Consider the following 15,970-nt stretch of genomic DNA (forward strand, 5'->3'; position numbering starts at 1 on the left):
CTCCCAACGTACCAAAAAGTCAAGAACTGTGAAAAAAGCACTTCAAAGACCACAAAAGAAATGGCAACCAAATGTGTAAGTACAACAAACTTACCCTCAAACCAACCTTAAAAGTGTTCAAAACGAGTCTAATTATCACTTGAATTTTAGAAACGATCTAACAAAGCTTATGTGTAAGTTCGTTACTCATAACCTAGCAAAAAGTTAAAAAAAAGTGAGAAAAGAGCCTTTCAAGACCCAAAATGGCAACAAAGTGCGTAAGTTCAACAAACTAAGTTTAAAACAAACCTAAAAGGTGTTGAAAACATGTCTACGTATCACTTGGACCTTAAAAAACGACCTAAGACATCTTAAGTGTAAGTTCATAGCTCACAACCTAGCGGAAAGTTCAAAAAGTGTGAAAAAAGCACTTTAAGACCCAAAGTGGCAACCGTGTGTGTGAGTGCAACAAACTTAGTGTCAAACCAACCTAAAACGCATTCAAAACATGTCCAAGTATCACTTGAACTTTCAAAACGATCTAACAAATCTTAACTGTAAGTTCGTAACTCACAACGTACCAAAAAGTTCAAAAAAGATTGAAAAAAAGCACTTCAAGACCTAGAATGCCAAGTGTGTAAGTGCAACAAACTTAGATTCAAACCGACCAAAAAGGCATTCGAAACACGTCTTAGCTTTCAAACGACCCAATGACGCTTAAGTGCAAAAGCTTGTAACTCATAACTTGCCAAAAAGTTCAAAAAAGTGTGGAAAAAGCCCTTCGATGGCAATCATGTCTGTATGTGCAACAAACTTAGTTCGAAACAACCTAACACCTGTTCAAAACATGTCTAAGTACCATTCGAACTTAAAAAATGGCCTAACAATGCTCAAGTATAATTTCGTAACTCATAACCTACCAAGAAAATTCAAACATTGTAAAAAAAGCACTTCAAGACCCAAAATGGCAATTAAGTGTGTGGATGCAACAAACTGAGTCTCAAACAAACCTAAAAGGTGTTCAAATCGTGTCTAAGTATCACTTGAACTATCAAAATGACCCAACAAAACTTAAGTGTAATTTCGTAAACCATAACCTACCAAAAAATTCAAAAAGTGTGGAAAAAGCACTTCAAGACCGAAAATGGCAACCAAGTGTGTTAGTGCCACAAACTTTGTTTCAGACCAACCTAAAAAGAGTTCAAAACGTGTGTAAGCTTTCAAAACGATCGAACAATGCTTAAGTATAAGTTCGCAAATCACAACCGACCAAAATTCCAAAAAGTGCGATAAAAGCACTCTAACACCCAACATGTCAGCCAAGTGTGCAAGTTCAACAAACTTAGTTCCAAACCAAAATAAAAAGAGTTTAAAACCTCTGAACATTGCTTGAGTGTAAATTCGCAACTCATAACCGACTAAAAAGTTCAAAAAAGAGTGAAAAAAGCACCGAGGACCTAAAATGGCACAACCCGACCAAGCATGTAAGTGCAACAGACTTAGTCTCAAACAAACTTAAAAAGTGTTCCAACCGAGCCTACGTATCACTTGACCCTTAAAAGCAACCTCACAAAGTTTAAGTGTAAGTTTACAACTCCCAACGTACCAAAAAGTCAAGAACTGTGAAAAAAGCACTTCAAAGACCACAAAAGAAATGGCAACCAAATGTGTAAGTACAACAAACTTACCCTCAAACCAACCTTAAAAGTGTTCAAAACGAGTCTAATTATCACTTGAATTTTAGAAACGATCTAACAAAGCTTAAGTGTAAGTTCGTTACTCATAACCTAGCAAAAAGTTAAAAAAAAGTGAGAAAAGAGCCTTTCAAGACCCAAAATGGCAACAAAGTGCGTAAGTTCAACAAACTAAGTTTAAAACAAACCTAAAAGGTGTTGAAAACATGTCTACGTATCACTTGGACCTTAAAAAACGACCTAAGACATCTTAAGTGTAAGTTCATAGCTCACAACCTAGCGGAAAGTTCAAAAAGTGTGAAAAAAGCACTTTAAGACCCAAAGTGGCAACCGTGTGTGTGAGTGCAACAAACTTAGTGTCAAACCAACCTAAAACGCATTCAAAACATGTCCAAGTATCACTTGAACTTTCAAAACGATCTAACAAATCTTAACTGTAAGTTCGTAACTCACAACGTACCAAAAAGTTCAAAAAAGATTGAAAAAAAGCACTTCAAGACCTAGAATGCCAAGTGTGTAAGTGCAACAAACTTAGATTCAAACCGACCAAAAAGGCATTCGAAACACGTCTTAGCTTTCAAACGACCCAATGACGCTTAAGTGCAAAAGCTTGTAACTCATAACTTGCCAAAAAGTTCAAAAAAGTGTGGAAAAAGCCCTTCGATGGCAATCATGTCTGTATGTGCAACAAACTTAGTTCGAAACAACCTAACACCTGTTCAAAACATGTCTAAGTACCATTCGAACTTAAAAAATGGCCTAACAATGCTCAAGTATAATTTCGTAACTCATAACCTACCAAGAAAATTCAAACATTGTAAAAAAAGCACTTCAAGACCCAAAATGGCAATTAAGTGTGTGGATGCAACAAACTGAGTCTCAAACAAACCTAAAAGTTGTTCAAATCGTGTCTAAGTATCACTTGAACTATCAAAATGACCCAACAAATATAATTTCGTAACTCATAACTCATAACCTACCAACATGTCTAAGTACCATTCGAACTTAAAAAATAGCCTAACAATGCTCAAGTATAATTTCGTAAGTCATAACTTACCAAAAAAATTCAAACATTGTAAAAAAAGCACTTCAAGTCCCAAAATAGCAATTAAGTGTGTAGATGCAACAAATTGAGTCTCAAACAAACCTAAAAGGTGTTCAAAACAAACCTAAACCAAACATGGGAACAATCAAGAACAACCTCAAGATTTTCAAGAATGGCATGAAAACATGCAACAAAAACTATTAAGAAAGCAAAAATTACCTCAGGTAGTCTAGAATTTCCACCAAGAATTAAAGAACCTACAAGATTACCTCAGATGATTGGAAACAAAAAAGAAGACCTTTGTATAGATTTAGATTCTTCTAAGAAAGAGGAATTAATTCCTAAATCTTCATTCCAACATTCCTGCAAGATTTCAACCCCTAACTTTGTTTCATACCCATTCAACATTACAGAAACATGAATCAAAAAAGTTTCCAAGATTCAAAAGCAGAATCCGACTCAAACAAAAGAGAAATGCAATTTCATTCAGATTTTCAAGTAAAAAAGATAGTTGTTTCAATATCCAATCTCAAATTCAGCAGACTTTAATTTTTTTTACAAAACCAACATTAAATTAAAGACTATATCAACCTTAATTTTCATGAAGTATTCCAAACCTCTCAACTTAAATAGATTAACATTACCTGTCAAGATCGACATTACTATCGATTGCAAAAGTTAAAGAAATGGGAGCCATGGAATCTCTCGCCCATTTCTCAATGAATCCAGTGCCCCTCTTGTTATGGTTCTTCTATTCAATGTTAGCTCACCTCCTTTTCCAGCCTACATCTTTTAGAAATCAAACTTAATCATGCGATTGAAACGACCAAAATTGAATTCAATTAAGTCACTTCATTCTTAAAAATTTGAAAGCGAAATTAAATGAATTTAGAATCACATATTCACATTGAGTTTACTTGATATATGTATGAATTTAGACTCATATATGTATGTGTCTACTTGACCTAACCGGTTGGACTCTAAGGGATGGGTAGGTCTGGTTTTGGTTAGGCCAAGAGTGAAGAGTTCCCCACACAAGCTCTGATACTGAGGGAGCTCAACGCATTCTACTTGACCTAACTGGCTGGAATCTAAGGGCTAGGCAGGTCTGGTTTTGGTTAGGCCAAAAGTGAAGAGTTCCCCACACAAGCTCTGATACTGAGGGAGCTCAACGCATTCTACTTGACCTAACCGGCTGGACTCTAAGGGCTAGGCAAGTCTGGTTTTGGTTAGGCGAAAAGTGAAGAGTTCCCCACACAAGCTCTGATACTGAGGGAGCTCAACGCATTCTACTTCACCTAACCGGTTGGGTTTTAAAGGCTAGGAAGGTCTGGTTTTGGTTAGGCCAAGAGTGAAGAGTTCCCCACACAAGCTCTGATACTGAGGGAGCTCAACGCATTCTACTTGACCTAACCGGCTGGACTCTAAGGGCTAGGCAGGTCTGGTTTTGGTTAGGTGAAAAGTGAAGAGTTCCCCACACAAGCTCTGATACTGAGGGAGCTCAACGCATTCTACTTCACCTAACTGGTTGGGTTTTAAAGGCTAGAAAGGTCTGGTTTTGGTTAGGCCAAAAGTGAAGAGTTCCCCACACAAGCTCTGATACTGAGGGAGCTCAACACATTCTACTTGACCTAACCGGCTGGACTTTATGTGCTAGGTAGGTCTGGTTTTGGTTAGGCCAAAAGTGAAGAGTTCCCCACACAAGCTCTGATACTGAGGGAGCTCAACGCATTCTACTTGACCTAACCGGCTGGACTTTAAGGGCTAGGTAGGTCTGGTTTTGGTTAGGCGAAAAGTGAAGAGTTCCCCACACAAGCTCTGATACTGAGGGAGCTCAACGCATTCTACTTCACCTAACCGGTTGGGTTTTAAAGGCTAGGAAGGTCTGGTTTTGGTTAGGCCAAAAGTGAAGAGTTCCCCACACAAGCTCTGATACTGAGGGAGCTCAACGCATTCTACTTGACCTAACCGGCTGGACTCTAAGGGCTAGGCAGGTCTGGTTTTGGTTAGGTGAAAAGTGAAGAGTTCCCCACACAAGCTCTGATACTGAGGGAGCTCAACGCATTCTACTTCACCTAACTGGTTGGGTTTTAAAGGCTAGAAAGGTCTGGTTTTGGTTAGGCCAAAAGTGAAGAGTTCCCCACACAAGCTCTGATACTGAGGGAGCTCAACGCATTCTACTTGACCTAACCGGCTGGACTTTAAGGGCTAGGTAGGTCTGGTTTTGGTTAGGCCAAAAGTGAAGAGTTCCCCACACAAGCTCTGATACTGAGGGAGCTCAACGCATTCTACTTGACCTAACCGGCTGGACTCTAAGGGCTAGGCAGGTCTGGTTTTGGTTAGGTGAAAAGTGAAGAGTTCCCCACACAAGCTCTGATACTGAGGGAGCTCAACGCATTCTACTTCACCTAACTGGTTGGGTTTTAAAGGCTAGAAAGGTCTGGTTTTGGTTAGGCCAAAAGTGAAGAGTTCCCCACACAAGCTCTGATACTGAGGGAGCTCAACGCATTCTACTTGACCTAACCGGCTGGACTTTAAGGGCTAGGTAGGTCTGGTTTTGGTTAGGCCAAAAGTGAAGAGTTCCCCACACAAGCTCTGATACTGAGGGAGCTCAACGCATTCTACTTGACCTAACCGGCTCGACTGTAAGGGCTAGGCAGGTCTGGTTTTGGTTAGGCCAAAAGTGAAGAGTTCCCCACACAAGCTCTGATACTGAGGGAGCTCAACGCATTCTACTTGACCTAACCGGCTGGACTTTATGTGCTAGGTAGGTCTGGTTTTGGTTAGGCCAAAAGTGAAGAGTTCCCCACACAAGCTCTGATACTGAGGGAGCTCAACGCATTCTACTTGACCTAACCGGCTGGACTTTAAGGGCTAGGTAGGTCTGGTTTTGGTTAGGCGAAAAGTGAAGAGTTCCCCACACAAGCTCTGATACTGAGGGAGCTCAACGCATTCTACTTCACCTAACCGGTTGGGTTTTAAAGGCTAGGAAGGTCTGGTTTTGGTTAGGCCAAAAGTGAAGAGTTCCCCACACAAGCTCTGATACTGAGGGAGCTCAACGCATTCTACTTGACCTAACCGGCTGGACTCTAAGGGCTAGGCAGATCTGGTTTTGGTTAGGCCATGTTTTCAACAGCACATGTTTTCAACACATATTATTAAGTATGTACAGTATTTACAATATTTAGAAAATGAATAGCATGTCTTCTACGCATTTCTATGCTATCAAAGAATGCATTTTCAACATATTTAAGATATTCAAATGACAAACACAATCACAAACCCGAGCTCCATGCTCAAGGGTTAGGCAGACATGCTTGTCTAAACTAGAAAGCAAATTAGACATGGTATTTATTTTAAGAATAAAGACATTGAAAAAGTTTAAAATTTGAACATTTCTGGCAAAATGAAAATTTCCCAAAGGACATAGAACATGCAAAGCTACAACCCTACCCCCCACTTAAAACTTTAATTTGTCTTCAAAGCATTTTAAGCAAGATTGTAAGGATCGAAAAAAGAGATAGGGAACAGAAAACTTCCCCTTGCTTGCAAAGGTTCCAAATTCGATTAGACTCCATTTTTTCCTTTATTCCTACAAAAAGAAAACAAGATTTTCTATCAAATTTTATTAAAGAGGTTAAACTAAAAATTTATGGATATCTAGGATGTTAAAATCAGCGAGAAAAATAAGTCCTCCTGCCTTAATAAGAACATCCTCAACTATGCCTAAGGGGCTAACATATAGGACCTATCCACTAATTGGATGCTTACATTGGTCTTTTGCAAATTATTTAACCCCTAGTTCTTTTCCCACATACCCCACAAATCATCAATTGATGGGTATCTAAATCCATATCCTCTTAAGCTTGGAATGAGAACTAAAACCACCGCCTACACACGAGTATTTTTCACATGCATCAGAATAATACCATCACCCTAAATAAATAAAAAGGCTACGATCTTGGGGTCTACATATAATCTATCAATTCCAATTCCTTGAAAGTTAAATTCTTCCATCTATTACAGCGAGGAAAAGGGATACTAAACATCCAAGTACAACGAAACATCCATCATACGTTCCACAATTTAATTATAGATCAAATATCATCCCAGATTCGTTAATTTGTATGCACTTCAAAATTTTAGACTACTTGCTTAGTTGCTTTCACATGGGAGACTTCAGCAGCTGGTTTTTAAATGTTTGCATGTGGAAAAACTTCATAGCAGCTATGAAATATCTATTCAAGATACTTTCATTGGCCACTCTCTAATCTACTTTTTCTGTGATTTTATTATGTCAAAAGAATGGAATGATCTAGAGTTTCACTAGCGGTGCATTAAGGATCCCATCCGAAACGAGATGCATAAAAGTGGACAGACAGAAAAGACAAGCATACCAGTCCAGAAGCTGGTGGCATTCCATATTCCAAAGCAGTAAGAAAATCATCATCAAGTGTCACTTCATAAGAATCATCCTCATCTTTTTGGCAATTGAAGTCCAAAGAGTCATTACATAAGAAACGAGATACATAAGAAACAGCTGAGCCATGCTTCTCATTGTGTTGCCTGATCTGGTCTTCTAATCATCCTCTGTGCCAATTTTGTTTGTTTTAAAAGAAAAAGATCATTACAACCATTCCAATTATCATGGAACCGGAACACTAAAACGTTCCAATAGAAACTATTATTTCTTGACATGGCACATAAACCAATAATGCACAAGTATACCAAGCAAGAAGAATAGAATGCTCATGTAGAGCTTGGACGCACATTGTTATGGAGTTAAGCACATAACACATAACAAAAACGATTCCTTTGGTAACCTTTCGACTGAAAGGGTCTATACAAGATGGAACAAAGTACAGGAAAGTTATCTTCCAAAAGGTGATAGACTATCCAGTTTAACTTGAGTTCAATACTAATGTACTTTCTCTCTTTCAAATGCCATGAAATTGGCTAAAAAGTTTCATCATCTGTGCACCCTTCTAACATTAATGATTGATATAATCACCTCTTACCTGATAAATACGATCGATCAATTCGAAAAATGCATTGGCCAGCTCACGACCACAAATGAAAAGTTCAAATCTTTCTGTAAACCCTGCATGGCTAATAATGCACAAGAAATGAAAATTTTTAACCCCTCCCAGGTAAGAAGAAAGAAAAGATAGAAAAGACATTCAAACAGCTGTTGGTGTAAAGATTTGAGATCTCAATCATGGTCATCCTCCAATAATTTCCCAAAGAGGAGAATAATTGAATATTTTAGGATGGAAAACAAAATTGATAATGACCCAGAGCTTATTTCTTTGGAGTTCTTGTAGATTACTAAAGGGATTAGACAATACGACTTTGTGTTTTAACATCAAGAGTGGATATCTTGTTATAGCACAAACTTAACTTAGGACAGTATGCTCCGTAAATTATGCTTTTATGTTTCTGCTTGAATAATTAGTTGTTTTTGTGTGTGCACTCTCACATATATATTCTAAATGATGATTATCTTTCTTGTCCTACAAATGAATCCTTGGTTACAAATGGAATGGACAAATTTGACAATAAGATTGATAGAATCTAAGCCAGCAAAAGGCTGAAGTTTCATACCTGGGGGAGTGGAAGAACTGAAAGAACGTCAATTGTGAAGTAAGATAAAAAGAATCTCCAAGCTCTTGTGCAAACACCATCATCGGCTTCATCAGGTTTTGCATTATAAAATTTGGAATATCTAAAATGAAAATGACAGACTATAAGAATTATGTAGAGGAAGTCTATGATTGAGCTAACAATTACAACTACTATTCTCATCTTGTTGTCAAATCCAACACATCTTTTGCCTTAATCAACCAACAAGGTGTAACAGAACAAAGGATCCAACAAGGTAGCAATCACACACAACATGACAAGTATTTCATTCCACAAATGAAGAAATACCGGGTTCCTATCACCCAAACATTTAAGATATCCCAAACCTTTACTCCTAACTTCTCGATCAAATCTTATGTTTCCAAAACTCGTAAGCCTATCAAAACTAGTAGTAAAGCTTGTTGAAATTGATCTCAATGTTCTCAGTGAGCATGTTTCTCCAATATACGAAGGTTTACTCCTGGACAGGGAACAAAGCAAGTGGAACAAATGAACCAACAGATACTTCTACTATTTGATTTTGAAGAAAAGAATCACAGGAGATGGGGGACATCAGAAGAATTTCAACCGCACACAGAAAACAGATAAAAAATAGTATAGTTGACAACCCAACAACCATTTAACTGCAATACTTCCTAAATGATTAGCTGGTAATTATTTAATCTTAGAAGAGAACTAGAAATCGCCCTGGTCTATAGACAATACATAGAGAAATGACAATGATGTGAGTGATTGTTACTAAAGGAAAAAAATAGTTTACTGATGATGAATTGAAGTAGCCTTTCCTTTGTAATTGAATGATTTAAAGAGTGATCTAATGAATGTTATAAAAAATAAATGAGGGGAGAAACTCAACCATGGAGAGAAAATGGATGGTGAATGAAGTACCAAAAAACAAACTAGCAAATGCAGTCATAGTTAAAATAAAACCATCTTCAAAAGTAGTCATAACTCAACCAAATGGCACTTATTTTCTACAAACCCAACTACTTTTCACTTTTTAAATATTCAATTTGTGTTAGTTCCTACACACAAAAAGATCACAAACTCCTGAAATGGATAGAATTACAGGGCTACAGGTTATAGTATTTTTGTGAATCTAAAGCAATTATGAAGCATAACCAAGTAGCAAACACAAACACTTGATGAAACTACTAACAGTCACAAAAACTTTGGAAGTTAGAAGTGCAGAGAAAGAAAGTGAGAGAAGTCAATTCTGGCAAAGTGAGAGAAGTCAGTTTTGGCTTAAAAAATCCCTTTTGACTCCTTCCCAACTTCCCAGATGCAGTTGAACCCCTTCAAAATGACCACAACTGACTCAACTTACAGTAAAAAATCAAATTGAGTGAACATATGGCAAGTGGGTCCAATTCCTTTTACCACATAAAACTATAATACAAGTTCTTTCACTACCTAAAACCCAAATTCCACAACCACAGTTATGCAAGAAGAAGAACAACAACAAAAATGCCTCTCAAACTCCAACAAGAAGTACAGAAGAACTTGAATTCCAAAAGGGAACTTTACTTACCTCCGTACATCCATGGCTGAATTGAGTGAGCTAGAAATTAGAAAACACAAAGAATGAAGCTGATTTTGAGGTGCATCCGGAAGGCAATTTAAAGCTTTTGGCAGTAGCTATGTAACAAGTTTCCAAAGTGAGCCACCATAATCGACTAAAAATGGAAACCAAAATGAATGAGCAATCAATGAAATATTAAGTATATCTGAAGAAACAAACATATTATTCTGATAAACCCTGCATAATTATTCTGAGATTATAAAGATGGTGTTTAAAATTGTATTCGATTCATTTTAAAAGGTTAACCATGAAAAGGAAGAACAGTGGAGACCATGAACTACTAAAGGCATGCAATTTTTCACAATATCATGATGAGAGACTTCATGCTTTAAGTAGTCTTTGACACAAATCAAGACTATAAAGTGTCGAACATTTTCTAATCTTTATTAAAGTTTATCTTTTTTCATGCTTTAGTAATAGAACTAATTTCACTTAACAAGGTCCAAAACTTGATGATTAATCTTGAGTTTATGATTTCAACCGCATACTGAAGTCAGTTCAACCAATCTACGAAATTACAAAATTAAAAATATAAAGGATGGCATACAAATTATATATAGACATTTTGGACAACTGCAACTTTTTTTTAGTACACGGTTGCAGGGATAGGGGTGCACTCAGGTGCGCATATTAGCACGAGGAAGATAAAAACCTTCATTAGAAGCCGAGTAACGGCTGCCATTGTGGATACACACTCCTCTGTTAAATTTTCTACACCAGATTTTACATCTTCTCTAATCTGTGAGATGATTCAACATAAGACCAAATTAATTTTTCATATTACAGGAAAATATCATTTCACCACACAAATTAAGAAAAAAATATACCAAAACATCCATAATCACACCACGTAAACTACCTTAACAACAGAATCAGACAACCCAGGGATGGAATTCTCAGGAACGGTCTCCATACTGAGCTTCCGCTTAAGTGGGTTAGAAGATGGAGCAGGCTCTTCAACTTAGTCGGCGAGGGTTTGGAATCGGGAACCATGGAGTTGGGAATTTGGGATCTGACGGTGAAGCATTTTCTTTGGAAGACGACATAGGCTTCCGAGGGGTCTTCCGCCCTTGATTCCGGCGCCGTTAGCGCATGGAATAGAAAATGGCAGTGGATCGGCGAGATGGGTATTTAGCAAGATAGGGTTTCTTGGGTGGATGCTTCATTTTAGAGAATAGAAATTGAGAGAAAGGAAGAGTGAAGATTCTGAGGAAGACGAAGGAGACAAGAGATCGAGAGAGAAGGGGAGGCGGAGAGAGGGGGAAGAGGAGGGAGATAGTTGCCGTTGAGAAGAAAGATGAAGAAATTTAGAAATGAGAGAGAAGCTGCGAAGGGAAGTTGTTTTTTGAAATTTGAAATGAAATGAAATGAAACTTTTTAATTTTTAACTAAGTTATTAGAGATTTTGAATTAAAAAAATAATATATAATTAAAGTTAAAAGAATGTATACGTGCATACACATTTTTTGCAAAAGAATACTTAATGCACTTGTTTTTTTAAATAGTTTTTAGACAAACTATTATAAATAGTGATACTATTTTACTAATAGACATTATTTAATAGAATCTAAAAATTTAATATATTTAAAAACGACTCTAATTTTTAAAACAACTCTATTTTTATATTAATAAAAATAATAAAACAGATAAAATATTTTTCTATCAAGTATAAAAAAATTTATCTCGGAGAGGTTTCTTATTAAACATAAATAACTATATGTCATTAAAATATTTTATTTATAAATATTTTAAAAAATAAATTCTGTTATTTAAAATAATTTCTTCAGAACTTTTCATCAAACTATGTTTTCTCCATAAATGATTTATTTTGTATTTCTATAGCCACGTGGAGAAAAAAACAAAAGGTGTGGAAATGTGTCCTATCGAGCGCCGATTCGATGTTTCGTTTTAGTGCCCGAAATTCAACCATTTATCTATTTAACTACAATTTACAATAAATCACAACTCATTCTTATTTCTTAATTCTCCCTATTTAAGTATTCCGTAATTAGTTATAAGTTTCCACCATATAATTTGATCACAATTGAGTCTTATCATATTTCATGACTTTAGTTTAATATTTATGGGGAAAATATAAAAAAGTACATAGTCATTTCTATAAAAAAAAAAAATAAAGAAACCTAAATTCTTTTGAAACGTTACAATATTGTTATTATTGTTTACTTTGGAAATAGTTGCAAAATTAAAATTAGATTCAATAGAATCTTGAAGAAATTTCTAATACTAGGATAGCAAGAGATTCATAAATTATTTATAGTACCTTTATTGGCTATATCTAAGCATTGCTTAAAAATTGTAAAAGAGCACTTAAGCTCCCTTTTTTAAATAGCTATCTATGTCGCAAAAATGTGAGCGTTCAAGGCATTGTGGAAATGGCTCGAAGTTGGAATACAAAGAAGGTCCACCCGTAGCTGCTGCTTGCTGACGTAGATTCTCAATCACACTTAATTATCTAATGTATAAAATTTTCAAAATTTTATTTATTTGTTTTTCCTTTTCAATATTTGGTAATCTCCTTTAACCAAGGAACAAATTAACCCCCACCCTCTGGACCAACAAATTTTGACAGATCACAATAAACTCTTCTTTACCCATTTCTCATTTTTCAACCTCCTGCCTACTCTTTTTACCCAAAAATAAAAGCTGTAACTCTCTTTTATATAACCTCTTCTCTAACTTTTTCAAGAAAGTTCTTAAGCTGTATTGTAAGATTAATGATTTTTGTTAAAAAAAATAATGTTATCTATTAACTAATCAAATGGTCCAAAGTTTAACATGGTATATTTGTCAGAAAGTGAGCATCAAAATGACAGATTGTTAGATGTATATATTTCATTAACTAAGAGTTGTTAAGAACTTCAATGTATGATCAAGCTTTTGATTTCTTATCATGCTTGCTGGAGCTATGGATATATCTTTAGCATTCGGTAGAAATTCCAGGACATGGGTGGGTAAAAAAAGTTTCCTAGTTTTATATCTGCTCTTTGTGAGAAAAAAAGAAAAATGCAAGAGAGGCCTTAACTAGAAAGACAATAAAATTAAAAGTAATAGTATTAAGGGCAGAATTTGTTCATCACCTTATGAAATTGTACTTGGATTGGAAAACCACGTGAACGACTTAATTAGGACTTGAGGAATGATCTAGGATTAGGAAAACCACAAATCTTTTTCCCTTTTTTTTTTCACAACCACCAACTGAACAGAACACTCTATCTCCATTAATGAGTGAATATTTATAAGGCAAAGATCTCAAACTGATGCACAATTCATTATTTGAACTTCCTTAAAAAACAATCTACGAATCTAATCTTGCTTTTGTACTTACCATTGGATACATGTACTCCATTTGGATTTTAAACCTAATTGTCATATTAACTAGATTTTCAATCTACTATATTGTCTACAAAGATAGATTGTAAAAACTCAAAATGGATCATTTATGGGTCTACTCACTTACCTTCTCTGTATTTTGTTCATTGAAAGACAAGGGCCAAACTTGTTCAACTACAATAATGTCTCTATGTTACGAGACTTATGACTAATGACAAATATTATAATTTTATTTCTTTCTTTTTTGTTTATTGTAGTATGACTAATATTGACTTTAATAACTCTTTGCTCCACAAGGGCTAAGTGACTTCAAGTGTAAAAAAGTAACTAGTAGCTGGGAGGTAGTTATACATTTCATTGAATTGGGATACTTTATGTTTTTTTTTTTTACGGTAGGATTCTTGTACTCAAACTGATGTTTTATTGATTTTACAATATCAGATTATGTATATGACTATTTAATTCCCCAGATCATTTTCCAATAATTCAAAAGAATGTCTATTCTTGCTATTATGAATCTATAGAACGAGAAATAATTAGGGACATGCATAATAATAATAATAATGCTTCAGAACCAACTTCCTTTCTTTGTTCTTCAAGCTATGTATGACCAGCTAGTTTCGTCAAATAAATATTTTCCAACGAACGTAACCAAGGTTGGGATATATGATGGAAGAAGGTGATGTTCGAAAAAAGAAAAGAAGGAAGAAGAGCATCCATAGCTACGAATTCACATGAAGAAGAGGAACTCGACGAACTCAAATGGCAAATCGGAGGAGTGGGTAGCAAATTAGAGAGATGGAGAGAGTTTTCGTGGAAGGGGAAGGGTAATTTCACAAATAATCAAAGACAAACCTTTTTTATTACCAACCAATTTTTAAAGATTTTATTAGGTATGACAAAATATAAATCTATATTGTTACCTTTATCTATTCAATTTTATTCAACTTAACTTTATGTTTTCTTTTTCTCTCCATCTAACTTTTTCGATGATCACCTCCCTCCCTCACTCACACCTCACCTCACCTCCGACGGTCACACCACTTTCAGTCTCTTAAATCTGGTTGTCTCCACTCCAACATCTCTCACTCTTACCGCTACCGCCATGCCATGCCACTCTCACTCTCTCATAGCCACGATCACTTTCAGGAATTTAAAAAATATATAAAAAAAAAAACATATGTTGATAAAAGGCAAACTGTGAAGCCAAACCAAACCACATAATGCAATTTGATTTTCGATTTTGGTCTGATTCTATTCTAGAAAACACAAGCTCCAACAAACTATGAACACACCCATATATAATAGGGTAGATTATTAGTTTAGTCTCTTTTTTTCACTTTTTTTTCAAAATATTTAATAACACATTAATGTTAACACTATTAGGCCAACCAATAATAATAACAATAAAATTTATAGCTACATGATTTTATGTATCAATACTTCATCCTATCTAACCTATTTGTTCAACCATCAAATATTGCTTATGTTTATGGATGTCTCTTAGCAATTGCCAAATAACATGGCTAATTAAGCAATAATTAAAATCTCATATACTAGTTCAACGAGTCACTATAATTTTGATCCCAGGGAATTTGAGACTTTGTATTGAAAAAAAACAAAGGCAGGTAAGTGTCAACAATGTATACATCGATAATTATGTAGAAAAAATGTAGTCCATGAAACCGTTGCTTAATTAAATAATTTATAAATACACTAAAGTCTAAATTGAGCTGGGCCATATATTCGAATGTTAGGGACTGCACGAAGGTTTTCATATAGATAATTCGCCAATTCTTCCTGTTAGCATACAACACCTCCTCGTCGTTAGACTAAAGTCTTAAAACTAGTAAACATATTTATCATATCATTCTGAATTTTCAGTGTTCCAGGTAACCTAGTTGATAGAAAAATAATACATAAATTCCTTGATTAAAGAAAAAAAATTCTATTACTAACTTACTATGAAGGTATTTATTTAGTTGATACCCTGATTTAGTTGCTTCACGCATTTTTCACCGCCCAAAAATTCTCAAACAAAGGGTATATACCAAATTTCAATCAACTCACTTCGTAACTATGAATTTTTTGCATTTCGATCCTAGATAGATAATCAATAGCAGCTCCCCAAACCAATTGCTTCTCCAATTGTAGGCGTCCCAGCTTCAAATCTAACGAAGGGGGATATGAGTAATTAGTAGAATTAAGGACAATATTGTCCACCAAAAAGACTTCTTAATGCAAATATCAAAAGGCATTTGGGTAGGAAGAGAATACATAGAAGAGATGAAAGGATATGTAAAAAGGCATCAATTAATGAATAGTTCGAATAAAATAGACATCACAAAATGTTAGCACCATTCAAGAAGTCATCTATTTAAATCTCATAATGACTTCAAAAAGATGATTTATCAAGTGTCAATTATTATGAGAACAAATGAGCAAACAAATAATGCTAAATAAACGACAGTTATTTAGGTCTCTTGCAATTCTTGAGCCCTATATATTGAACGTTTTAATTTTTCCACATCATATAAAATAAATACATTGAGAAAAATTTCATTTTAAAGTAAAAAGAAAAGGACAAAATTGCAACCATGGAGTCCACTAACCTGGAACGAGGTTGTGCAAATGTGGAATGGTCAAGAAATCTCCACCATCTAGAGCCATGTAGGA

The 15,970-nt window shown here is 35.3% G+C and overlaps 2 protein-coding genes across 19 annotated transcripts in view; both read right to left on the reverse strand.

Moving 5' to 3' along the window:
• Nucleotides 1–1,373: 1,373 nt before the first annotated feature.
• Nucleotides 1,374–11,309, reverse strand: LOC127145829 (cyclic nucleotide-gated ion channel 1-like). Of its 14 annotated transcripts, XR_007817534.1 has the most exons (8): nt 10,803–11,306; nt 10,596–10,682; nt 9,893–10,037; nt 8,323–8,443; nt 7,737–7,827; nt 7,116–7,308; nt 3,363–3,507; nt 2,770–3,081 (listed from the first exon to the last, which is right to left on the reverse strand). XR_007817534.1 is itself a non-coding variant. In XM_051080708.1 (6 exons), the coding sequence occupies exons 1-5, from the start codon at nt 10,854–10,856 to the stop codon at nt 7,754–7,756; spliced, it is 435 nt and encodes a 144-aa protein (XP_050936665.1). In that variant the 5' UTR covers nt 10,857–11,305; the 3' UTR covers nt 7,154–7,308; nt 7,737–7,753. The 14 variants fall into 14 exon arrangements, 5 of the variants coding, with proteins under 5 accessions (XP_050936665.1, XP_050936666.1, XP_050936664.1 ...); XR_007817535.1 differs by having other exon boundaries at nt 1,380–3,081; nt 7,116–7,819; nt 10,803–11,308; XR_007817533.1 differs by having other exon boundaries at nt 7,116–7,827; nt 10,803–11,308.
• A 3,491-nt stretch (nt 11,310–14,800) lies between these two features.
• Nucleotides 14,801–15,970, reverse strand: part of LOC127145830 (cysteine desulfurase 1, chloroplastic-like) — a 54,734-nt gene continuing 53,564 nt past the window's right edge. For 3 of the 5 annotated variants that reach the window (XR_007817546.1, XR_007817547.1, XR_007817541.1), the window contains 2 exons: nt 15,907–15,954; nt 15,038–15,465 (listed from right to left, as the gene is read on the reverse strand). Coding sequence is in view for 2 of the 5 variants with exons in the window: in XM_051080716.1 (XP_050936673.1) it covers nt 15,011–15,094; nt 15,365–15,465; nt 15,907–15,954 (233 nt within the window). In the remaining 3 variants the exon portion in view is untranslated. Of the gene's footprint in view, nt 15,466–15,906; nt 15,955–15,970 lie in introns of all 5 variants that reach the window. The other 2 variants (XM_051080716.1, XM_051080717.1) reach the window with 2 other exon arrangements.

The sequence above is a fragment of the Cucumis melo genome, unplaced genomic scaffold, assembly GCF_025177605.1.
Source record: "Cucumis melo cultivar AY unplaced genomic scaffold, USDA_Cmelo_AY_1.0 utg000291l, whole genome shotgun sequence".
NCBI lineage: Eukaryota > Viridiplantae > Streptophyta > Magnoliopsida > Cucurbitales > Cucurbitaceae > Cucumis > Cucumis melo.